Below are 26646 nucleotides of genomic sequence, written 5' to 3' on the forward strand. Positions count from 1 at the left end.
TAAGCCCAGTTCAGTGTTTTGGTGTTTTGTTTTGTTTTAATGCAACCCAACGACAGCCACCTTCCTGACAGCATAGTGTTGTGCTGGGTCCAAGTTGGAATTGGCTCTTTGGGGTAGTCATGCTGGGGCCTCTGTGTCTGTAAGAAAGCCACACTCAGGGCTGGAGGGAAAGACAAAATCAAAAACGAGTAAACAGGAAACAGCCAGCAAGAGTATAAAAGAGAAACTGGGAAAGGACAACACAAAGAAATCAGAGATGACAAGGTGGAGAGAGGAAAAAAAGCTGTTTTTACAATTAAGAAAACAAATGTGGATAAAAGGGCACGGCTGTGAGGTCTGTAATGAAGAGAAGGCAGGCTGATGAACCCAGTTACCATATCTGCCATAGTTACCTGATACCTGCTTCTCTGTTCTGGAAAAAGTTACGGTTGCTCAAGAAAACACGTGTAAGTTAAATCTTGCCACGAACAGCGAACTTACATTGAATGAGCACAAGTTCTGTGAATAGTCTTGGTTAGTAACGAATTCACTGTTCTTAATAGTGACATTTAATAGAGTTTATCTACATCTAGCAATAAACAACAGTCATTATCAAAAAGAGAGCTTAAACATAACAGAAGTTAATGTAGGAATAAATGTGCAGTTCAATAACCAGAAAGGCTATCTAACATATCCAGCAATGTGGCTCTGGTCAAATCAGTCAGCGGATATTCCCACACTTTCCAGTCCAGAATGCATAAGAATAAATAATATCTCTTCCCAGATAAAGCCTGAGTCTAATTTCCAACCTCCACTCCCACTCCCATCCCCATTCTAAAGTTTAGGTTCTTAACATACTTTTCCCTTGGAGTCACTTGGAAGGAAACAGAGCCAAAATTAATACCCTAGGAAATTAGCCACTTATTGTGGATGGAGGATTTAAATAAAGCAACACCTCAACATGTTGAGATGCAATACTCTAATATATCCTATAGCAGTGTCATTTATATGATGGGAGTTCTGGGTCTGGGAGTTCTTCCATTATATTGCCCCTATATTCAGAAGTTGATAGTTCAACCATAAAAATAATCTTGGCTGAAAGTTGGCAGGATGTTTTAGCCTGGAAGCAAATGTTTACAAAATTTGAAAAAAAAAAATCACATGCATTTGGAAAGCTTTCAGGTTTTCAAAAAACGAGAGCAAAATAATAATAATAACAAGGCAGTGAGAGATTTTCAGATATTTGTTGCCCTGGGATTCAAAAATGGATTTGTAGTTTTAAAACAGAAATTTTTTTATTCTTACTGCATAATGTGAACCACTTGGTTAAAAAAAATAAATTATCAAAACTTTCACAAGAATGTCACTCCATTTTGTGAAGTAATCTGTTGTGCACTGGTTGAACAAGAATCTGTACAATATGTTATTTATATTTTTATATATTTTGTTATATTTTATAGGTATTTACCTAGAGCTTAAAAATTTATGACAATTAAGAAGTGTTAAATTAATTCAGGAAGCTATGAATGAGAGCAAAATATTATACTTTTTGTGTGTTTTCTAATGAATAACATTCGCTTTTAAAATATGTGGAAAAAATAGTCTTTTCAAAGGAATTTTCACACTTTCAGATGAAGTATGTCCAACTTAAGCATTAATCATTAATCTACATAGATAATAAAAGAGACATACAGATTCCAGGAGACCTAACTAGGTCTATATAATTGAATATGACATATTTTCCTCTATAGGATATTTTAGAGTAATTTACTCATCTCCGTAGAAGATTCATGTCTTGGAGATTTTCTAAATTCTGTGAGAGGTTATCTTAGAGACTAACAGGCTGTGTAGTTAGAAATGTTTTTCTTGGGTTCAAAATAATCTTTTCTTTGCTAGTTTTATCCTTTTTGCCAAATTTTATACTTTTCAAGCTACTTCCTATTTTCAGTTCAGGAAAAAACAATCAAACAAAAAAAAAAAAAACCAAGGGTAGGACACTTTTAGAAGAAAAACTAACTGTGCAAAACCAAAATAGCTCTGAAATGATACTGCTGGAAGAGTTCTCAGATTATAGTAGACTGAAGACCCAAAATGTAAAATCACACTCTTTTTAAGGAAATAAGAATGCCCCAAGATTTATCTTGAGGAAAGCACAGCTTATAGAAGAAAAGTATTTAAAATATTGCCTCCAGTACAGTGTGTACTCCTTCATATAGGAATCATGGAACTGTCTTTAACTTCTCACACAGTGCCTGGCACATAATTGATTCTCAATAAATGAGAACAAATGGTCAAATTATATTCAACATTGCTTAAATCTTCATTGGAAAGTTGCACACCATTGCTATACCTGCACATGGTTGAAACTGAACAGATCGAAGACCAACAGTTATTGGTTGGAGTCAGCTGCATGATGTGCAGTGAATAACATGGTTTTCAAACCTACCTTTTAAACACTTAAACCAGTTCTGATGATAGTATATCATTTTGTATGTGATATCATTCTTTTCCATCCATACTCGGCTATGCTAAACAATTGAAGTTACATTTCCTTAAAGATTTTGTGCTCATCAATTTGTGGATACACCGTTTAAGTTCACCATGTAGCAGTTAAAAGAATATCAATTCTCTACTCATTTTCATCAGAGGAAGTCCTATCCCATTAGGCATGGTTTCAACACCAACAGCCTGCTGTTTTTAATCAAGTAATTGAATGGCAACTATGACTAGTAAGTAGATGACAGGCCTGAGAATGGTCAGGCGTAGACTTGGGTCCAGTAACCACACAGAAAGTTGAGCACCACATCTTTTCCTTTAATTCAACTTGTAATACCCTGTTGATACTGCTCTGTGTTAGTTCACTTCTCTCTGAACATCTCACCTTCTTGATTCAGTGTTTATCTTCTATGTAAATCTCAGGAAATTTTTATTTGATGATATCTTTTTTGAGTTGAAAGAGTCTGTCAAAGAATTTGAAATAAATATGTGGTCGTTATATAGACCTATCAATTTGAAGCTAATGAAGACAGGATACCAATACTCAAAATTCTGACATGATTTTACTATTGGATATTAATTTCATTTTCTCCAAATTTACTGCAGAGCAGAAAAAAGTTAAAGTCTGCTGATGCTATCAAAAGCTCTATAAAGACTTTGAATACACCAGTATCACTAAAATAGGATTATTGTTTTTCTTGTTTTAAAAACGATGCTCTTCTTGTTACATTTTGCATTTTTGACAATTTAGGCTAACTTAACTCTTTAGTCTCCCTACAGAACACTGGAATATCTCTAACAGATGGTATTGTAATCACTGTAGTAAGCTTTTCTTTTTTCTTGAAGGTAGGCAGTTGGCATGTATTTGAGTTGCATAGCATAATATTGGAGTCCATGTGTTTGGCCTAGAATTTAACAGAATCAGAAATGCATTTCCTCTGGATTTAATTTGTGACTCCGACAGTTCCTATATGAGAATGAACCCTCAAGCTATTTCTTACACTCAGGCTTAAGGTCTAGGAACAACCCTTCTTGAATTTTCCTCTGGCCCTTCAAGCTCAACGTTTTCTAACTAAATTTATCACTTTACCCACAAAACTATTCCTTCTCCTCTATTCCTTAATTCAGTCAACGGCATCATTATCTATTTTCCCTATTGCCCTAAAAAGAAATATGTTGGACATCTTAGATTCTTCTCTCTCGTTACAGACAGCATCATTCACCAAGTCTAATGGTCTTTACTTTCTTATTAGCTCTTGAATCTGATTCCTCCTTTCACCTCTTGTGGCCTTGATTGAGTCCCCATAAGTTCTGTTGAGATAAACCTCCTAACTGATATCATTGCTTTTGTTCTCATTTCTGCCCAGGCCACCCTTCTTAATGCTGTCAACATTATTCCTCTTATATACAAATAGGATTGTGTTATCCCTTCTTAGAACGGTCCAATGGTTCTTCTCCATCAGGATAAACAAAATTCCACACTAATTGTTCCCATTAAAAAGAAGATGCATATGGCCTCTGTCTACTATCCAGCTTCATATCCTCATAAGCTGCTTCCTATGCTCCAGGAATACCAACTACATGAAGTTTTCCAAAGGCCAGTATTCTTTCCACATGCTGTTCCTTCTCCCTAAAGACCCTCTCCCTACCCATCCATCTGCCAAATTCACATTCATCCTTCCATACATAGCACAAGAGTCACCTTCTCCAAGGAAATATTCTCTGACTCATATCCTCAACTGCCCCTCCATGATCTCTTGAACATTATTAAGCCCTCCCTCCACAGTGTTTCAGTGACAGATTTGCTTCTCCTAATATAGCTCTTATTACATGAAACCATAGTGGCTGGTTTCATTACCTGTTTCCCCATCTAGAACGTGAGGACTTGAGTCTAGAGATTGAGTATGGTTCATCTTTGTCTTCTCAGTGCTTAGCACACCAAAACTGGCATATGGTAAGGGCTCAATTCATGATGGATGATTAAATGGATGACTAGATGGGCACTATCCAAGATTTCTTTTCATCCATCCAACGATGCATCCATCCTTAGAGAAACAAATCCTATATACTGAGTCATTGAACCGCTAGGAGGATAGTGATTAAGTGTCTCTTGAAACATAATAAGTCATACTATCCAGAAGGTAGAGAAACTACCTTAAAAATGAAAGTAAATGTTTGTTTGTTCATTTTTTGCAGTGTGGTATGACCTGTATCTATATCCATATCAATATCTACATCCACATCCATATCTACATGACATACCATTTTAGCAAGAGTCTATGATAGGATAAGACAGGGCAGAGACAGAGCAATGACTCTGGTGTTCAGGACAGGTTTCAGACAAAACAGACTTTCTCATCCTTAACGGGGAGAAACCAGCTTCTCAACAAATAGTGTTACATTGCTTCATAAACCTGAGGGATTCAACTAACTAGAGCTAAATATAATATTTTTGAGATCTACCAGTGTTATAAGAGTGAGACTATCATCTTTCTGGTTCAAAAAATTACCTTCTTTTATATATAAACCTCCAGGCATTGTGCCTACTTCCCTGTAAGTTTGTGTATAATTTTTCCCATTATCACCCCCTAGGTCTCTTTCACCATCACCACTTTCCAGGCATCTACCATCCACTGAATAGCCATGTTTCTCATTATCTTTTCCCAAATGTATTAGCTTGCGTTATTTAAGGCTGAATCTCATTTTATTATTTCCTGCTCGTATTTCTAAACTCCTTAAGTCCATTTGTATGATTCTTTTGTCTTCACAGATGTCCACAGTTCCTCCCAATTTAGTATCATCAGCAAATTTAATTAATGCTCTGTTTACCTCTCCTTCTAATGAAACCAGTCCCTTGTTTCATTTCATCATACAAAGTAAAAATGTATTGGCAATAAAACAGTCCGAAGAAATGTTCCCTCACTGTGGGAGGGGAAGTTAAGGATACAGCAAAGAACCATGTGGTGAGGAGTGGACAGGGCAGCGGGGTGGAGAGCCAGTTTGCTATTGCCCTAAAGCAAAACCTTTTTCACAGCAACCACACTTTGGCAGATTGCCTGGTTGGTGCTGGTGTGTGTGTGTGTGTTCTGGAAGGTAGCTATATTACCCTAACTGAGGACATCTTACTAAAGATATATTTTTAGGTCTATGAAAAGCATATTTAAAACTACAAAAACAAATATACAAATGTAAGGTAGTAACATTTAATCTACAAACCTAGATGTAGATATGTACATCTGGATATACCCGGGCTCACAAGCCTTTTCAGTGGGCTTTCTCTAACGTTCACTACTGTCTAAATTTTTATCTCAGCTCTTAACTTGACAAATGCTTTAAATCCAAACTATCTGTTGGGTTTAAAGCAAATTCCTTATAAATAGTAGATTAATAGAATAGAATAAGAGAATTTTCTTTAGCTGTATTCAACACGCAAATGTCAGTAAAAAAAAATAGTTTAACCTCTAGACTTTATAGGCTAGAAAATTGAGCTTGATCAGAGAAAGAGATCTTATTTGTTAACTTTTAAAGTAGGCAAGTTTATGTTAAAAAAATTACGCCATTAGTCTTTGAAGGTGTGGTCATACAGATATGGGGTGATTTATGAAAGGAAAAAGAGGTTGACATTTATTAGCACTCACTATGTGCCACATACAATGCTAGTGCTTCCCAATATGAGTCAATATGACAGATTTCAAAGCTTTGTTAATTACTACCTGATACTCTATAGACTGTATTCCTACCTCAAGTAAAATCTTATAAATATTTGCCATGTTGCATATGAAGAGTCAATCTTCAGAGTATAGATGAATACGTCTATTGATTACATAGGGAAAAAAATCCTTTCAGGTTTATGCTTTGATTAGCACAGACAGGTGGTAGACCAACATCTCTATTGTTATATACAGAAGGAAATGCACGTTCTCAGTGTTGAAATGAAGGCTGATATATACTTTACATATAACACAAGCTCATCAAAGATGTCATCACTGAGGGATGATGTTAACAAAATAGTGACTGGGAATATTGTTAAGTAGTCACAGCCTCGTATTGTTTTTCTAGTGAGAAAAATCTGATGCATAATGCATTCTTACGCGAGAATTTTCTCGGATGCCAGGACTTTACAGGCATAACTTCCATAAGCTTTAATGGGAGTTTCCTGCCAGCACCTGTTACAGTACAGAGCTCTTACTTTTCACTCATAATCCAAGACTGGCTTGGAAAAACTAACATAGTGAAAGCTTCTTGTAATGTTTCCTCACGTATAATGTTCATCTTTTAATCCTTGGTCTGATATATGTATGTCCATGTTTTCCAATCAAATTCTTTTCCCACTGGAAAGACTTCTTGTCTCAAGCTTTTTATGGATAGGAGCAGATAAAACAATTTTTTTTCAACTGGGCAAACTACAGGAAAAGATACATAAGGAGGAAAGTTATTAGAATAGAAATTTAATTAATTCTAGAAATTAATTCTTCTTAACTGAAAATAGTTCTAGAGATAGTCTATGGATTCCTAGGAGCCAACAGAAACAATTAGAGTGCTATGTGCAAAAGGTAATAACCAGAGACTCTAAAACAATGATCACCGGTCAAAATAATATAATGTGGCAATATTTTCCCTTATCATTATAGACTAAAATATAGCGACCTTTACTATTTGAAATGATATTGCATTTAACTCCATGGATAGATCAGTGGGTAATATTTTGTGTAGAGGAGAAAGAGTTAAAAGGAATTCTTAAAATTCCTTATTTTTAATTAATTCCCACAAATTTCCATTACCGAAACAAAAAAAAACCACTTAACAATGCTTCTGTTTAACTAAAATTGTTGGAGATCACACAAAAATGCTATTTTATGAACAACAACCCCACTTAGGTGTTTGAAGTGTCCTCTTGTCTGCTGTTTCTAACATACATGGCATATAAGAATGAAAACAGATCTTTACACTCAAAGTCCTGAATTTATTGTCATTTTCCTGGTTGACAAGATTGAAGGTTGGGGAATGCTTCTCACTTGTTAAACATTGTCAATTAGTGAATTTTTTGCTCCATATTTATGACAAGATTTTATAACTAATGCTGGTAGGTTGGGTGAAATTTGGAAGGAGTCTGAAACCCTGAAATCATGAAAAGACAATTACAAACTTGTTAGTGAAACTTCTCATAGGGGCACAATGTGGGGTCTGAACAAGGACAACTCTGGGCCAGATTCAGGGTCCTCATTTGCCTGCATCCTTCTTTTTCTTTGCTAGATGGTTACAGTATTCCATAATGTTCCCCTGAGTACCATGTCTGACCTTCAATACCCTCCTTCTGGCAAAGCTGACAGGAGTACCACCTATATTCTCTTATATATTTATATCATTTATGTAGCTTAGCTTGAAGTTTAGACACCCTTTTGAGTATTACCTTGAATATAATTGTTTTAAAGGTATCAATAATTTATCATCAAATGGTTTGGTCTCCTAGTAGAGTATTTTCAAGCACCGGGGAAGAAAAGGTTTTGTTCTGTTCTATTGGGTAAGACAAAGAAAGGAAAAGGAGTCATACCGTCACCTCTAAAAGCAAGCTATGCTTTCAAGCTTAGTACCTCCTCCTCTCTAGGACTTTTGCTTGTAGCTCACTTTGCTCTAAACTTGGGTAGAATAGGGTCATTATTTTCTTTGGATATTCTGCCCAATGAATTAACAAAAATGCATTTGTTTCAGACTAATAGTCTCTGTTAAGGTTTTTTTAAAACTTGAAAGCAGGTTAGGAATATACAACCTCATGAGGCTGCTGTCGTTCAGGGCCATGTGTCTCCAGCTGAGGCTGCCGAGCCTTACTGAGTTCCAGGGAGACTTAAGGCCTCTAGAGGGATGAGAGGTGTCGATGGAGCCAGTGGTCTATACACAGGCAGCTCCACACATGGTGCAGGTGCAGAAGAATGACGCAGTGGGAGAAGTCTCCAAGACTATTTTCTGCAGGCCCTACCCAGAGAGAACACAAGCTTGGTTTTCAGGGATCTCATCATTCCAAGAAAGAACAATGTGTCTCTTTACACCATTTCCATCTGTAGAGCAAAGCCCTATATGGGTTTGTATAAGCTCAGCTTTGAACCTCAGTTTAGAGCATTACATTCACCTGAAAGAAAAATCATTTTATAAGTTGGCCTTGAAGAAAGATAGATAATTCATTACACTTTCCATATGATGGAAAATCATGATGATGATACGAATAAATCATGTTTAAGGATAAATTGTGTTTAGTCAAACTGAAAAATGTGCCTCTCCTCCCCCAAGTCTTTAAAAACAGTAAGAACACTCCGTTTCCCTGTATGTTGGTGTAGCTGAAAACAGTGGAAATCCACGCAGGGTGAGCACTGGATAATGGTAACTTCCCTTTGGGATTAGCTGGAAACCGATATGGTACACCCACTTACTCTTTCTGTTCGTCTCCCATTATGCATTACACTTGACCTCTTATCCTCCATCTCTTCCTGCCCCACGTCCTACACAAGTGAAGTCTTGTTGTGTTTGCTTTCTTTTTAGCTAAAAGCTGCTCTCAGGACAAGATCTAAAAGATTAATCCACACGAAAGTGCACATGAGTAGTGAGATTTGATGCGAAATCCCTCCGTGGGATTTAAAGACAAAGGAATGAAATTCTAACTGCAGAATTTTAGACATAAGCAAAGTTGTTTAAAAGGAATATTTTAAAACAGAATTATTAAGCCAAAACCTCTGAAGAAATACCATAAATATAGCTTCTGCAATTAATGTTAAGACTAACCTTGGAAACTGATGGCGTAAGGTCCAGGTCTTCAAATTGATAATATTTCATTTCTATTTTCTATAGCACTTCAAGAGTCAGCTATAGTGACTGACCATGGATTTTCTAATATTATTCTCAAAATCCAAAATCTGCCAGCCCTTTGGGGAAATGGGAAAATTAAAACACTCATTTAAATTTCATACTATGGAAAACATGAAACGTCTTTGCAACTTGGTTTCTTACCACTTAGAAGATCACATATACAGGGTAGACACTAAATAAATATTATATTAATGAACATCAACATACATACATCCTAGTTTAATATACCTTTTTTCCATGACAATGGATCAGAAAGAAATGATAGATGCTAAATATCTAATGATAGATGCTAAATACGTGTGCATGTATATATTGTTTATTGTATACATATATACACACAAATGAAAATATATATATATACACACATACACAAATATTTCAATAAGATTTTTATGTGTACCTATGTGACAAAATCATCCAGAAGCAGGAAATCTGGTTTGTGTTACACTGGTGCGAGATGCGTTTAAATAAGGGAACAATTGGTATTGGAATGCCTTTTTTTTATAAGTCAACAAGTAATGTTTTGAGTAACTAGAGTGTGTGCAATTCTTTGTTAGATGGTTAACAGCTTTCAAATAGTCAAGAATGAAGCTGAAAAGACAGGTCCCTCCTACATCACTAAAAGAAAACTTCGCTTAACCTTTCTACTCATAGTGGATAATAGAACTTAAGAAAGTCAACCTTGGTGCTAGCTCTGGGCTGTTATCTCTGTATGTCTTTTTGTACCAGTCCTAAAATCATGAATCACAATGGCGTAAGTTGTCCAGGGATAGGTAGAGCTTCTTATTAGGGAAAATGACTATGTCTTTTCAGCTCTGTTCCAGAGACCTTATACTCATATCTCTAAACCTGGATACGATTTGTCCAATAAAGGAACAGTTCATAAAATACTTAAATTTTGAGATTTCTACCATGTCTCACAAAGCTTTGGAATCTGATATCATGGATCTTGAAGCATCTTTCTGCTAATTTAGAGATATAAAGTAGAACATTCAAGGACACTCAGTTGATTTGGGATAACATCTCAATCTTTTTCAAATGAGCCTGTGGGAACATAAACCCATGTCATAACAAAGAAGTGTACTCTATGGCATAATGTTTTGGTAATAAAATAAATTATTGTGTTATTTGTTCATAAGAGGGATATGTATATATTCATAGATACACATATTATAGAATAGTTGGGAAATACATAAAATAACAAATAGAACCAGAATCACTTTTATAATCCCACCTTACACAGATAATCACTGTTAATATTGCAGAGCATATCATGTGTGTATATATATGTATATACAGACACACATATATAACATATATTGCTTAACTATTTCGGGATATAACATGAAATTGAATATATATCATAAGGGTGTTTCTTTCTAAAGCTGGCTACAGAACACATATACCAACCTGAGTGTATTGCTCAGATGTGTTGTATATGTGAAAATATTAGAGATTGCAGGTGCCATTGTCACTAATTCATGAGTTTGCATGCAGGATTCACTGTAAGTGCCTCAGAACAATGCTAGTGCTATGGCTCCATAATAACTGGGCTGTCTCTCTTTGTTCTTTGCTATATCCCCAATGCCTAGCACACATTTGCAACATAGTAAGTTTTAATCAGTATTTGTTAAGTTGCATGGAGAGTTGGAGTTCACCAACTGAAGGTCTTTCCATCCATAATATATTGGAATTTTTCTGTCTTTCCATTTAGTTACAATTTAGCAGAGGTCAATCTGCCACACAGAGAGGATTATATCCTAGTCCCGTCTTTCTGTTTAGCAGAAGTATTAACAATCCCCACATGATAGTCTCTCCCGTATTCTCAAAAAGAAAACAATAATCTTGTTTATGTTTCCTGAGAAAAAGAGGCTCAATCTTTTCAGTCTCATTCACTGTCATGGTTAGGAACATCTTCTTTCACTAGGAAAGTGTCTAATGACAGTCGAATTTCTCAGTAGTTTGGGAGAGCATCAAGAAGTGAAAAGCACCATCTTGCCTGTGATCGAAATAGGACTTTGCTGATGCTTGGTAGAATATTTTGACTCTGAGGCTGGAATTCAGCTTTCCTATCCCACTTTAGAAACAGCAGCCAGAAAGAGCTCTCTCTCACCTGAATGCTTAGCAAGGCAAGACATCAAAACCTCCAGGAAGTGGCTAGCCAAAGGGTCTGAATTAGAGGCACCTCCCCAAAGAAGATCAAAAGTTAAGCTCCACCAACACAGAGACAGTGAGAAATGGTTGAATGTGTTCTAAATTAAACTGCCCTGGTGGTGAGCAGAGATCTGCCAAAATCTTTCAATTAATCACTTTTACCTTCAGGGCAGAGTTAGGTTTGAGAGTATTTCAATAGGTTTTTATTGGAACAGGGTTATTTCAGATATTAAACTATGTTGCACAAAGTAAAAATAATGTTATTTTTAAGTTGCTACTCTTGTTAAATTAAAGTTGGCAAGCATTCTTGGGGTCTGTATTGTGTCTGTGTATTTGTGTATGTGTGTGGCTTTTTCCTATGTCATAAGCCTCATTGATTTAAAAAAATGAACGGCAATGAACTAGGTGGTAAATATATTCATATAATAATTTTCATTAACAATATGTTATAAATAACAGAAGAAAGATTTTAAGTGTATAATTCTCTACAACACAGTTGAGATATTTTTTCCTACATCTTCAGCAGTAAGTTAATTAGAATCACCTGCATTTCCTTGGGTGGACACCAAATGGATTGCAAACAAAAGCAGATTAAAATAGCTGCTGGAGCTCATGGCATACAGATGACAAGATTCACAAAAAAGGACAACGAGGCACTGAAACTGTTCGCTTTTCAAACAATTTTAGAGGAAATTTAGCTCTTGCAACTTCTCTGTAAAAGCTGCTTGTAAGTGTTTTGCTGAAAGACTAGAACAGCTTTGTTTCTGATCCCTTGATGAGTGAGAGAAATGTTTAAGAAAGATCACTTTACAGAGAGATTCAGGCTGAAATGCGATGACTGTGATTCAAGCCAAGCCAAAAATTACAGTTCAGAATGAAAGGGGAGGGACGTGGTTTGGGAATCCATTTTCCCACATTCCTGAATCTCAATCATCCCAGCCAATGTTTAAAAAAATGTCCAATGGAAAACAATGAGGTCACTTTGTTTAGATGTTTAAAAAAAAAATAAAGGTGGAGGGATTGAAAAGAATAAGAGCAACCATATAAATTTTAAATCAGTATCTATTTCACATATGATGGGATCAAAGGCTAGACTTTATGTAACTATTATGACTTCATCACAAAAGGAGCCATTTTTCAGTGTTTTCTTCTTATATGTGTTGGTATGCCGTTCACTGCTTGTTTTTAACTTATGAAAGAGTTTGTTGCTCAAGTTTTACAAAGAAAGAAGTGTATGTGGGCATAGTCTACAGATCACTGCTCCCTAGGCGCCAAGCTTTCCTTAGGAATGGCCTCTTCAGGAAGTTGGGTTTTTTCATCAGACCTGCTGTGTCCATCCTGCTGCTGTGGCCATCCACTGCTGTCTGGACCTCAGCTTCTGCTGGCATATTTGCTTGCAAACTACCAGATGATAATGGCTGACCAAATTAGACTGTTTATTCTTGTTACTCCTATTTATTTTGAAGAAACACTGAGCAAGGCACAATACCAAAAGAATGATTTATTTACATCAGCATGATTACAGCATAGCATAACAATGGAACTCAGACATAAAAGAAACCCAGAGAATGATATGAGGTGAACCAAATACAACCTCCAACTTCAATATCTTCCAGACACATGTAGTTTTCCTTCAAGACAAGAGCTCTCACTTAATGATAATCTGTATTGTTGGCCAATATTTGTTTTCAAGACTAAGATTTTAAAAAGAAGAAAGAAAGACAGAGAGAAAGAGAGAAAGAGAGAGAAAGAAAGTAAAAGAAAGAAAAAGAGAGAAAGATTTAAGAGAATTTACTGAGGACTTTTTCCGGGTACTTTATTTCCCACTTTGCAGAAATCATTTCACTTGGTTATCTTTTGTCTTACCAAATCAAGGATATTAGGTTCCCTATTGAAATTTCACGGGCAAATTAAACATCTCTCTGAAATTCTTCTTACTTTGAAATATTTTCAGAATGATCCTAAGATTGACATAATTCTATAAATCATATTTATGTCTACCATTCTGCAGGCTTCATATTGTTAGGCCTCAGATTCTTAGCTGAGTTTAGAAAGATATGTAAGAATCAATGTGTGAGAAATGAGGAACCACACATGGTATACCATCCTTAGACTATCCTTTCATGTTATCCAGGTGTTAAGCAAAGCATGCAAATGACTTCCATCTATATCACACTGGCCACAGTGGAACTTTTTTCCTCATGTGTTTTTTCTTATATAATGATCATTTAGTAATACGTAGGTTAAAAGCATGATTTTGAAGGCAATTGGCCCAGTAGTAAGTCTGAATGGAATGTGAGTTAAATTAAATGTGTGGAGGTTACATGCAAAAACAAGCCTAATACATGAAAAGAATCATAGCAAATAGAAACTAGGATCTAGCCCCCAGGGCTGGTGTGAATTTTCATAGAACTTTTTATACTTCAACCTACATTTCTAGAGTCTAATAGTACGGATGAACATCTCCAATTAGGAGGCAATTCATGAAATATTATGGCAAAAACTAAGGATAAATATAAGGGGGAAATTCCAATAGTGAGGAATGATAGCACGCATTGAAGAGGAATGCACGCTGAGGAGGGATGGTTTTGTGTTCCTGGTAACATTTAAAGAATTCAGCGTGATTCTCCCCTACTTATTACAGTGTCCAATATCCTACTGAAAAAGGACTGGAGAGATAGAAAACTAATGCAATAAATGGTTTTCCAAAATTTTTTCCAACAATGTAATTTTACACAAGAATATTTAACAATAGTTAAAAGTAAGATAACCAGCCCTATCCCTTCCCGCATACAATCCCCGAATACTATTGTTGTAGATCTTTTCAAGGCATAAGTGGTACAATAGAAAACGACTAAGAAACACAACCAGTAATGCGCTTAATATTCAGGATCTCTTGTCCTTTTCCTCTCCCGATTTTAAGTTTGTCTTCTCAGGTGCTCAAACAGGAGAAGGCTGATTAAGAGGTCAGGACTTGGAAGAATAGCACATGTGGCATACATACATACATAAACAAATAATTGTTTTTGGCCAGAACCTTTAACAATTTTTGTTTCCTAGTATAACAGCTTAAATAGATGAGGGTGGGGGGAAGGAGGATTGGATAATGATTCTAACTACCCCAGTGTTCTATGAAAAGTTGTATAAGAAAAACCAACATCTCTTCTCTGATTCAAAATTCTCGGTACTTGATACCATTTTGTCCTTAGTCTCATACATTATTTCCTTTACTTTGTGCTCTTTCAACTTTAAGACATCTAATTTAAATCTGGAATTTGCTGCCATCTAGAACACTGACTATATAAACAATATAAAATAATGGCTCGTTTATTAACGTCACAGATTCTAAACACTTTTCTCAGGAAAAACAAAGCACCCTTGTCTTACTGACCTCTTTCACTCTAATATTTAAAAAAATTAGCAACAAATACTTCTCTCTTCCATATTTTAAGAGGACAAAATTCTTCTTTTCTGCATGAATTTATTATAAAATATCTGGCAGATGAAAAACTCATTTCATTCAGAAATGAGCAATCGAAAATGGAATGTTACCCAAATCAAATAAACAAACAAAAATAGTGAAGAATAATTGAAGATAGTTATTTAATTGTGATATTAAAGAGAAAAAGAAAAATGTTGCAACAATTGCCTCTATGAAACAGGAATTTATAGGGGAGATAAAAAGAAGGTAAGACAAGATATTAAAATGAAATGATAACTGAAAAGAAAGGGATCATGAAACAAATGGAAAGAAAAATAAAACAATACCAATAATGCAGGGAATACTGGAAAAAGCCTAAGTGACAATAAGAACTTCTGTAAACACAGAAAAGGACAGGAGTGAGAAAAATAAAAGGACATGAGAGACAGACTGATCTTGGACCCATTAACATATTCTCCCAACTTTAGAATTGGAGATGCATAATGAGTATTTTACATATTCATAATTTAATACCAGGTTATCTATATCCTATGTGTCAATAAATAAAATTATTATACAGCAGTATCTTCACAATCTAGTGAAACTTTTGTTATCAGCATGAGAGAGTCTATCTTTATGAAAAACAGTGTAAGCCCCCGACTCAAGCTGGCAGACTGAGAAAACATGTCTGGTTCTCCTTGCCCCCACAATCCCAATGAAATCATAGAAAAGATATGTTGAAAAAGAGAAAAAGAAATCATAATGGTGCTGAAAACAGAAAAGGTGCCATCAGCAGACCAGAAATAGAAATTCCAGGATGACAGAAAGCAGATGGGATCAAACAAGTGGAGGAATTAGAGCAGAAGAAACACCATTCTCAGACACCATAAGCAGGCACAGTTCTCTCCAGGCATGTCCTAGAGAATATCCAAACTTGGAGTTAACAAATAAAAACAGCAGAAATTGTCAAGAGAGCAATAAATAAAGTAATTCATTATATATCAAACCTAACATAATCTAATCTAATCTGGGAGAGCTGGGACTCTCCCATTTATTCTGCACCAAGGAAGCAGCAGCAGCAGCTGCTTGAGCCCGAGAATAAGCTCCACAAGAACAGCGGAGAGGATGCTGGCATCTGAGTAGGAAGGCGGTGGAGAATGAGGTGTCTTAGTTCCTCTGCAACAGACACAGAGCTAAAGAGCTTTGCCAGGAGCAAAATAATTAAAATATTCCTCACCCAAAATAAAATCTTCCTTATTTTGGCAACTAAAGAACCTCTAGCTTACTGTCTACTCATCACCCATTCATCCTACAGGAACCCCTCACTCAGCCTGCCCACTTAAGACTGAAGCCAGTCGGCAAAATAAAAATGATATATTCAAATGCAGAAGTAACTATACCACTATTTATTCTAATTAATTTGGTTTTTCCATCATAAGAGCAATCTGATATTTGAACAACGTCCCCCTTAAAGAAATTCTAGGTAGAGAGAAGAGAGACAATAGAGGGAAAGATAGATCAAACAAATAATGAAAGAAAATTTTTTCTGATTGAAAGGGCCTAGATGTAGATATATCTGAGTGAAATTTTACTTCCACAAGTTTAAAGAGAAAATATTTCTTAAAAGTCCTAGAAGAAAAAGCAATTTGCCTACAAAGCATCAAGAATCAATTTGATATCAAACTGAACAGCAGTAATGCTAAAAGATAATGCAACATCATTTTTCAAAAATAGAAAAGTAAAAGATTATGAAACTCAAACACTCAAATCATCAATTAGTTATGAAGCAAAAAAAAATAGTCACTGAGATGGACAAAATAAGAAAATTTATCAACCACATACTATTATGAAAAAAGAACTCTTAAAAATAAATCCAAGAAAGAATAACAGTGGAATTCAAGAGAGGAGCAGTGGTTGACTCTGACCTAGAGCTGCACTGTCCAGCATGGCAGTTGGAAGCCACATGTGGTTAAGTTATTTAAAATCAAATCAAATCAAAATTCAGTTGCTCAGTTGCATTAACCACATTTCAAGTGCTCAGTAGCCAGCCATATGTGGCCAGTGACTACTGGTTTGAGAAGCTAATATATAGAACATTTCCACCATCACAGAAATCTCTATTTGGCAGTGCCTGAGGAAGTAGAGAACCTAGAAAAGAGGAAGAAGCTACACTAGGCTTTGACTTTTGGGACATCTCTTTTGTGAAACAAAATTTTAATGTTGAACTCAATCACAGTCCTTTTTGTTTAATACTGATTAATATTAACCTATAAATAAGCCAAAAGTATTTATAAGGAATAAAGTAAAATGTTCTAAACTTTAAGAATATAAGCAATAATAACAAAGAATAAAATTGGAAGTGATGAGGATGAGGTGGAGGGGAAGGAAGAGTAAATGCACTAAGTTCCTTATTTTTTTAAAGCACGGGGGTAATTTGCTATATTAGGAAGTAGAAATAGACAAATGTAACCAATAATAACAAAGAGAAAGAGGGTACACCGAAAAGTGGTAGAAACAATGAATGCACTAAACTTTCTATCTCTTGTGATAGGGAGTCAATAATACCATTCAAAGTTAATAAATTAATAAACAGAAATATGACACATTAACTTAAAATAAGTAACAAGAAAAAGAACTAAAACAGAGCTATTAACAATGACTGTCTTTGGACAGCAGAAAGGGGTAGGTACTCCATTATCTGTGTATAATCTTCTGTGTGGTTTAGTATTTGTTCTTACCAAGTAAGTATATTTGCCTCTATAGTGAAAAAAAAAATCTATTTAAAATGGTCATTATAAAGTCATAAGGTTATAATATACAATAAAATCATTCTTCTTTGGAAATCAGAATTGTGTCAACTATTTCCTAAGGTAATCATTCTTGAAGGATGGATATCTCAAAAGAAATTACTAGAAATAATTAAATAAAGCCAGCAATAGGTACAGCATAAATACCAGCCATTGAGAAAAAGTAGAAATTAAATTTATAAAGAGCTTCAAATTATATCCTGTACTCTCAGTCATTGAATCTAAAGTATGTGAACAGATAAGTTAGCAACAGAAAGTTGGAAACACTTCGATTTAGAGGAGGAAATTGGTGCCATTCAGAATGGCACAAAACCTCCCCTCATATTCAGCTCTGAAAATAAGCAGGACCTTCAGAAGGACTGAGAAAGAAATGTGCAACGCTCTTTTGGGACAGTCTGGGTGTTCCTGTGCTCAATGCTTCTTGCCAGAGGGAGAAGCCAGAAGACCAAAGTATTGTGAGAATGACTCTTCTTGCGGTAGCTCTGGCCTCCTAAGAATTAGGAAGTGCCATAAATCTCAGGAGAGGGACTGTGCAAAATTCCCAGCCCACATTTCAGACTCCAGAGGTTCAGATGCATTTTGTTATGTTCCAGAAAAACAAGCAGGCTTTTTGGGCACACCTCTCAACCAGGCTCAAACACCACATCTTTGTGGTTTGTCTATCATTCAAGCTACCAAGAATGCTACCTAATCCACAGTTAGCAACTATTTTTAACAGGCTCATCTGCATTGTTAAAAACTGCCCGTATTTTGGCAGATAGGCCAGTCAACTCTGGAAACAGTGCTGGTCTCTTAGATTTCTTTTTGGAAAGTGTCTAAGATTTACGGTGGGAATTACTCATGACAGCTGCATACTTTCCACTGGGTTTAGACCACCATTTGGTCTAATAACTCCTAATTGTGTGTCTATCCTAGTCTAAGCTTCTTCAGAAGAAAAGGGAGGGGGAAGACTTGAAAATCCCCTACAGCAATACCCAGTGATTTCTATCAACAGTGAACACTATTGGGAAACTTAAGAAGGTCAGCTGATGATGAACAAATAAACAATATTTTGGTGAATGTGGATTTCTTCAGAGAATTTTTTATTACTGCCGTTAATGCCAGTCTGATACCAAAAAAAAACAAAAAAACAAAAAAACGTAAAATGAGTTAGTTTCATCGTGTTCCCAAAGTATTTTTGCATAACAGGCAAAATTTCTCTCAGCATTCACAGTCATGGTATTTTCTTGAAAGAAGTACCTCTCAAAGTGATTTTTCTCCAAACTTCACCAAAGCACAACATGGGTACCTTGAAGACATTGCTCATTTAAAAATCATAAGAGGTCTAATTATATTTCCAAAATAAGTAGTTTCCCATCCAGCAAGGATGATGTGGTCTTGAAAAGGATGTCCAAATCCACCAATTTACATTGGTTTGGTTTGGCATAACTTTCAAAGTTCTTGGAGCAAAAAGAAGATGGCACGTGAATCATTGTAATTTGAGTAACATTCTCAGGACTTTGGGTTTGCCATTCTGTGAGCCATTCAGGGGAAAGCTAATCAACTTCGAGACTGCACCTATATAATTTGTAACTGCTAAAAAGTTCACTGATATGTTCCAGATTATTTTGCAAAATGTAATACTCTCCTTTTTAATATGCACTTTGTCATTTTCACTCTATTTATGTAATTTAAGAAGTATGATAGCAGGGGAGCATGAGCCATTCCAAGCAGGAGCTGCTAATGTCAGAGATTGTTATCTTTCACAAGATAGATGGTGTCGATATCTCTGAATCGAAAGGGCTTGGAAGTTGTGTCAAGTTAGATTCAAATTGCATCTAATATATTTTCTTTACTCCCTCTTACATTCTGGTTTCTATCTTAAGCCACAAAGCAGTGTCTCTGCTGTGACTTAGTTTTACAAGCATAGTGGTGGCACTGGTCTGAGTTACCCTCCTGTCTGCAGCCTCAGCCTTCCCTCCTTCTATCCCAAAAGAAAACTGGGTTATTAATTTAGGATGAGGCCGCTTTGTTTAAACAGTATAGCATTTTCCAGTTGCTCATACATAATATATCCAACCATACTACTCTTTCAAATGTTTTTGATTACTGAACTTAAAAAAAAAAACTTCTACTGAAATTTATGAAAGACCAAGGGAGCACTTATATGCTATAACTTCGCATTTCTATAAGAGAAAAAAAGTTTTGGATACTGGGGAATTTCAGTAGTTGAAATTCAGTGTATAACTCCAGACAACATATGCATTTCAATAACGTATGAAATAATATTAGAAAAGGAAGAGTCCTAGCTTCAAAATAGAAATGCACTTGATTTTATGCCTCATATAAAGAGATATGTATATTAAAGTGAGGCTTAAATAAGGTCCTTATTTGCAATAAAAATATGTTGGAATTCAAGTAATTTTGTTTACTAATGACCTCTGATAAAGATCCAACCAATGACCAAAACAAAACAATTTAAAAAAGAAATATATGGTAAATTTTCTCATTTTTTATTGTAGTAGATATTAATTGACATTTCATCTCTAATCATTATTTTAAATAGAGCTAATTTGACTGATTCTTTAAAAAACATGTTAAGATTCCTCATTTGGGGAATGTAGTCCTACATATTCCATTGATGTTTCTATTTTTTAAAATATTCTGCTTCTCAAATTCCTTCAGAATAACTGGTAAGTCATGGAAAAAATGAGGATCACTTTCACTTGGTCAAACTTTGTTTGTGGTGGTAAGCAAGATGACATTATTCACCATTTGTGGTTATGAATGACCATTGGTTACCTCCAAATTCAAAATTGTCATCAAAGGTCCCAAACTCGCCATCATAAACATTTTTCTATAAACAATATGGAGCCACTAAAGGTGAGTTTAGGGAAGAATTCAAAAATATTTTCCTTAATGGCTGCATGTTCAGAAAAATTAAGCATTCTTTCAAGAGGGAAAACTTCGAAAGGAACACACTTACTTGAATGTATGTTTTAATATTTTAAAATCTATCACATTATTTAAAGTTTATAGGTTAACACTAAGTACCGAACACTAGCTAATGACAAAGCAAGAAAGAAAATGATTAATAAATTATAAAGTTCTGAGTATATGTGCATAAAATGAAGACCAGCATGATCCAATACCAAAACCAGCAATCAAATATTAGAACATTTTTGGGGACCAGCCCCGTGGCACAGTGGTTGGGTTCACATGTTATGGTTCGGCAGCCCAGGATAAGCCAGTTCGGATCCTGAGTGTGGACCTATGCACTGCTTGTCAAGCCATTCTGGGGAGGTGCCCCACATATAAAGTAGAGGAAGATGGACATGGATGTTAGCTCAGGGCCAGTCTTCCTCAGCAAAAGCAAAGAGGAGGAATGGCAGCAGATGTTAGCTCAGGGCTAATCTTCCTCAAAAAAAAAATTAGAACATTTTTAATTAGGATGATTGTCAGATTTAAGTTGTCAAAGATATTTTGAACTTAAAAAGAAAAGAATCGGAGTACCCTTTGATTAATGAAGCTATTTTGTGCATCGAGAAGGAAGAATGTATTTGATTTTTATAAACGCATGTGTCTTAGTCACTTTCACCACATGCTAATAGGTGTCCAATCTCATCTCAATTCTTCATATATTCATAGTTCTGAGGAAGGGACAGAGATTATTATTAGATTATTCTAGAACTACAAAACACACCAATTATACATTCACTAATACCTATTCCATTTTAATGATGTTATCCCAAGTTACTCTGTAGTTTATTACATGAAAGAGTAAAAATTATAGAGAGGATGAATAGGTGGGACACAGAGGATTTTTATGGCAATGAAATACTTTGTATGATGCCATAATGATGGATACAAGTCATTATGCATTTGTTCAAATCCATAGAATGTACACCAAGACCAAATCATAATGTAAACAATGGACTTTGGGTGACTATGATGTATCAATGTAGGTCCATCAGTTCTAACAAATGTACCACTCTGGTGGGGGATGCTGATAATGTGGGAGGCTGTGAGTGTGTGGGGGCCGGGGGTATATGGGAAATCTCTGTACCTTCTGTCAGTTTTGCTACAAACCTAAAACTGCCCTAAAAAATAAAATCTTATAAAATAATGAATGATTGTTTTGAATTATGCCATTAATATCAGTGTTACACATTATGCTATTCTACCTTAATCTGCCAAATAAATATTTTGCAAAATTTCAGAAAAGTGCCTACTATAAAGTATGTGAAAACGGAGATGGTAAAGCAATAAAGGAGCTCATTTCACGTCGGTAAAGAACTTCACAATGCCTTTATTCTGTTACACTATAAAAATAATCTCTACCAACTTACTTAATACTTCTGATTGTGAATTACAATGTTTAACCATGGTGCTATACCACCTCCTCAGATAGTGATAGAGACAGTGACCTTAGCGTTGGCTGGTAATCTCACCCAGGCCTCTCCGAGGGCTTAGACACATCAAGAAACATACACTCCTGACATTAAAATCATGTCATTAACATTTCTTAGGGATGATAATAGTGTTTGAATAGATGTTCCTCTTTTCATTTTCCTAGTTTTCCACCTTTTTTGGTAACTTGGTCATGGAAATAACCAGATGCTATAAATAGACATGTGGAAAACAAGTGGTTGATTATTCAAATCCACTGCCAATATAAGTTATTTTGAATTATAGACGACTAGTTTTAAAATACTCTAAAACTAATTTCACAGTTTTGTCAAGAATTCCTTTTTGTTGTTCCTTTCTAATGCAGAACCTGATTGACTGTAATACACTAGAGATTATCAAACTAGGTATCCATCTGGAATAGAATTTTCATTCTGTAGTTTAGAATATCAGACTAATACGTGTTATGTTGTAGTGACTACTGGAAAAAAGACAATGGTATGGAATGGAATGGAATAGAGTAGAATAGAAGAATAGAAAAAGAATGGGAGGGAAGGAAGAAAAGGAGAGAGAGAGAGTGACAAGAGAAAGGAGAGGAAGGGAGGAAAGGAGAGAGCTAGGAAGGAAGGGGGAGAAGGAAGGAAGGCCTGGAAGAAGGAAAGAAGGCAGGAAGGAAGGGAGGAAGGGAGGAAGGGAGGAAGGAAGGGAGGCAGAAAGGAAGGGAGACTTCACAAATGCCTTGGGTTATTTTATCTTTCCAAAAAAGGTCAATGATACATATATATGTGAAAGTTCTTCTTCCCTGTCCCCACCCCTAGTTTAATTCTTGTCATTTCCTTGAGAATGAATCATAATTATACTGTGAAATCCCATGCTACCTACTGCTTTTTTATGGTCAACCAGACTCAAATTTGTTGAAGTTTAACTGCCACTGAATTTCACGATTAGTTTATTGGGATTAAAATATTGAAGATTGCTTGGTTTAGGACATAGAAACTTGTTTTCTCTGTGAGGAAGAGATATTTAGTGGTGATTTACTACTTTCTTCCTTCCCATGTTTGTTAATTTTTTTTTTCTTTTAGCATCTCCGTTTTCATATGAATGAATATATAACCTGCTCTCTTCTTTTCAGGTCTAGATGTTGATGGAATATATCGAGTTAGTGGCAATCTGGCAACAATACAGAAGTTAAGGTTTATTGTCAACCAAGGTAAGTGACTTCTTCACTTCAGATATTTTTCCAGTATTTTCATCTCTACCAATATTTCAGATTCTATGATGTGTGTATTATGAATACTTAATGATAAAAGATGTGAAAAGAGAATGAGAAAGTTGAAGAAATCAAACAGTTATCACCAGAGAGGCAAAAGAAATCCAGTTTACATGGAGATAAATACAATAATGAGAAAGACAACCTAATAGTTTATGTGAAATAAATAACGAATGGAATATAACAAACTAAAAATGGAGAACAAAGTAATAACATAGTAAAAGAAAGAAAAATGACCCAGCTTTAAAAAGTGTTACTGTCATATAATAGACAATTTAACGTATGTTGATAAATGAATGAATAAATGAATGATGAAAAATTTGAGTCAAAATCACAGATGTTAGAAAAATACATAATAGGTAAGTAAAAGAACTAAACATTAGGAAATGTGTATTTTGTTAAAGATTTACAAGTTAAAACAATAATGAGATCCCACTACACACCTGTTAGAATGGCTAAAATCTAAAACATCAGCAATACCAAATGCCGGCAAGAACATGGAACATTGGGAGCTCTCATTCACTGCTGGTGGAAATGCAAAATAAGACAGTTACTTTGGAAGACAGTTTGGCAGTTTCTTATGAAAATAAACATATTTATTATGTTTTTATGCAACATGGATATTCTTACCATTCTACCCAGTAATTGCATTCCTTGGTATTTACCCAAATGAGTTCAAAATTTATGTTCACACAAAATGCTGCACACAAATATTTGCAGCAGCTTTATTCGTAATTGGTAAAACTTGAAAGTAATCAAGATGTCCTTCAATAGGTGAATAGATAAACAGTGACAGAAAGAAATGAGCTATCAAGCCACAAAAAGACTTGAAGGAGCTTTAAATACATATTGCTAAATGAAAGAAGCCAGTCTGAAAAAGCTATGTACTATATTAGCCCAACTGTATGACATTCTGGAAAAGGCAAAACCACGGAGGCAGGAAAGAGCAGTGTAGCAGAGGATTTGAGGAGAGGGAGGCATGCATAGCTGAGCACGGGGGATTTTTAGGGCCATGAAACTATTCTGTTTGATATTGTGATGGTGGATACTTGACATTATACATTTGTCAAAATCTATATAATGTACAACACGGAGTGAAACTTAGACTAAGGACTTTAGTTAATAATAATATATCAGTATTGGCTCATCAATTGTAACAAATGTACCGCACTAAAGGAGGATGTTAATAATAAGGGAAAGAATAGGGGAGGTAATAGAGGGGCTATATGAGAACTCTCTTTATTTTCTGTTCAGTTTTTCTGTAAACCTAAAACTTCTCTTTAAAAAACTATGAATTAAAAAATAAATAAATAAATTAGGAAATGTTGAAGAAAAACAAGGAGACTAAAACATCACAAGGTGTGTTATAGATCGTTCATAGGTTTAGAATCAGAGAAGTAGGGTAGAACCCACTCTCTCTGCTTGTATCCTTGGCATCGTATTTAATCTGTCTGTGCTCTGTTTCTTGGTAAATCTGAGATGACGTGCGCGGGAGAGGATGGCAAGAAATGCCTTGGAAACATTTGAGAGAATTAAATGAGATAACCTGTGGCATTCTCTTAGTAACATAACGGACTCATGGTAGCTGTTCAATACATGTAAGTTTTCCTTTCACTTAAAAACAGTCAATGGTGACTCTGCCTTCAGGAGAATTTACACAAAGTCTTCCTACTCTGGCTTCCCACCTGACGTCTAGCTAGCTTCAGATCCTCTGAATTTCCTTCACACTGCATTCCTAACTGTACTCCCATGTTTACTTACTGTGGTATTTTTGATGTTTTTGCGTACTCTCTTCTTTCTCTTCTCAAAATCCTCCTATCTTTTCCTTCTCATCCCACATACACAAGCAGAATTCCCGCCTGGTAGATTTCTCCATATTCGTCAAAGCCCAGGTTATAAATAATCTCCTCCAGGAAGCTGTGACTTTCTTCCGGTCAGATTCCTTTTCTATGTTCCCATTTCACCGGATAGTTGAATTTTTGTTGTTAGTGCCATGGAGTTGATTTCAACTCTTAGTGACCCTGTGTGCAGCGGAGCAGAACCCTGCCAGGTATTTTTGAAATATCTTTTCACCTCCCAGTGCTCCATCAGACAGTGCTCCGCTGCTATTCATAGGGTTTTCATGGCCAACTTTTTCAGAAGTGGGTGACCATGTCCTTTTTTCTAGTCTGTCTTAGTCTGGAAGCTCCACTGAAACCTATCCCCTGAGGGTGACCCTGGTGGTATTTGAAATAATGGTGGCGTAGCTTTCAGCATCAGTTGAATTTGCAGTAGTACATATACACCTAACTTCTAAAGTTCCATCTACTGCAAGACACAGAGATTTGATGCCATCTTTTGGAGAGAAGATTAATGAACGTACTCAGTGATTATATTTCAGAAACATTAATGTTTGAAAGTCTTGGAGTAAGAAAATAGGATACTGTTGGAAATATCTGTCTCTTCCACAAATATCTATACATGTGAAAGGGTAGGACTTGAATCATCCTTGTATCTTCCCCATTAACCAATAGTAGTCCAGCCCTGGGTCCCCATAGAGGGAATTCTTAATTATATTTGTTAAGTATTGTGTGTACGTGTGTGTGTATGGATAGGAGAAGTATTAATACTGAAAAGCAGTAAAGTCTCCAGCAGTTCAACTCGAGTTGAAGCACTCTTTTAAGCGTTGACTGCAGTACTTTTGGCCAGTGGCCACATAATTATTCTTTCTGAGAATCTCTATAACTGAGAATCTCTACAGCTTTGCTTGCTCACTAATGTAAACCTTTGCCTTTCACAATTACTCTCCTTCCTGGGCAGAAAAAGAACTAAACTATGCCTCACATATTCACATTGGCCCCATTAGACTGAACCAGAGTGCCGCCTCTGTGGGTAAAAATTGGGTAAAAGAGCCCCAGCCTCCTTTTCATTCCTGTTTATAACCAGCTAAAATCATTCTTGCAATATATTTCATGCTGAAACCATTTCCTGATTGGGATTCTAGACAGCTGGGCAACACATTTCTTCTACAAAGAAGAAATCTCAAAACAGAAGCCATGCTAGAAACAAACACTAGTTGCATTTCCTGCCTTTAAAAAAAAATTATGCTCAGCAGTTTGAAAAGGCAAAAAAAATCTGCAATGAAAATATGAAATCTGTCCATCTCGTCTTTTGCAATCCAAACTTCAGCATCCTCTGAGGCTGTGTAGCTGCTCATGTTGCCATGAGAGTTGACAATGTAAAGCTGGACAGAGGCCTGAGTTGGTATCTGGTAGCACAGAATTGTCAGTAAACTGTCT

General features: G+C 35.7%; 1 protein-coding gene across 2 annotated transcripts in view; it reads left to right on the forward strand.

Annotated features, from left to right (window-relative positions):
- ARHGAP15 (Rho GTPase activating protein 15) overlaps window positions 1-26646 on the forward strand; it is a 607941-nt gene that overhangs the window by 385474 nt on the left and 195821 nt on the right. For both annotated transcript variants that reach the window (XM_001915565.6, XM_023622852.2), the window contains exon 13: window positions 23231-23308. In XM_001915565.6, coding sequence (XP_001915600.1) covers window positions 23231-23308 — 78 coding nt within the window. The remainder of the gene's footprint in view (window positions 1-23230; window positions 23309-26646) is intronic.

Source organism: Equus caballus, chromosome 18, assembly GCF_041296265.1.
Source record: "Equus caballus isolate H_3958 breed thoroughbred chromosome 18, TB-T2T, whole genome shotgun sequence".
NCBI lineage: Eukaryota > Metazoa > Chordata > Mammalia > Perissodactyla > Equidae > Equus > Equus caballus.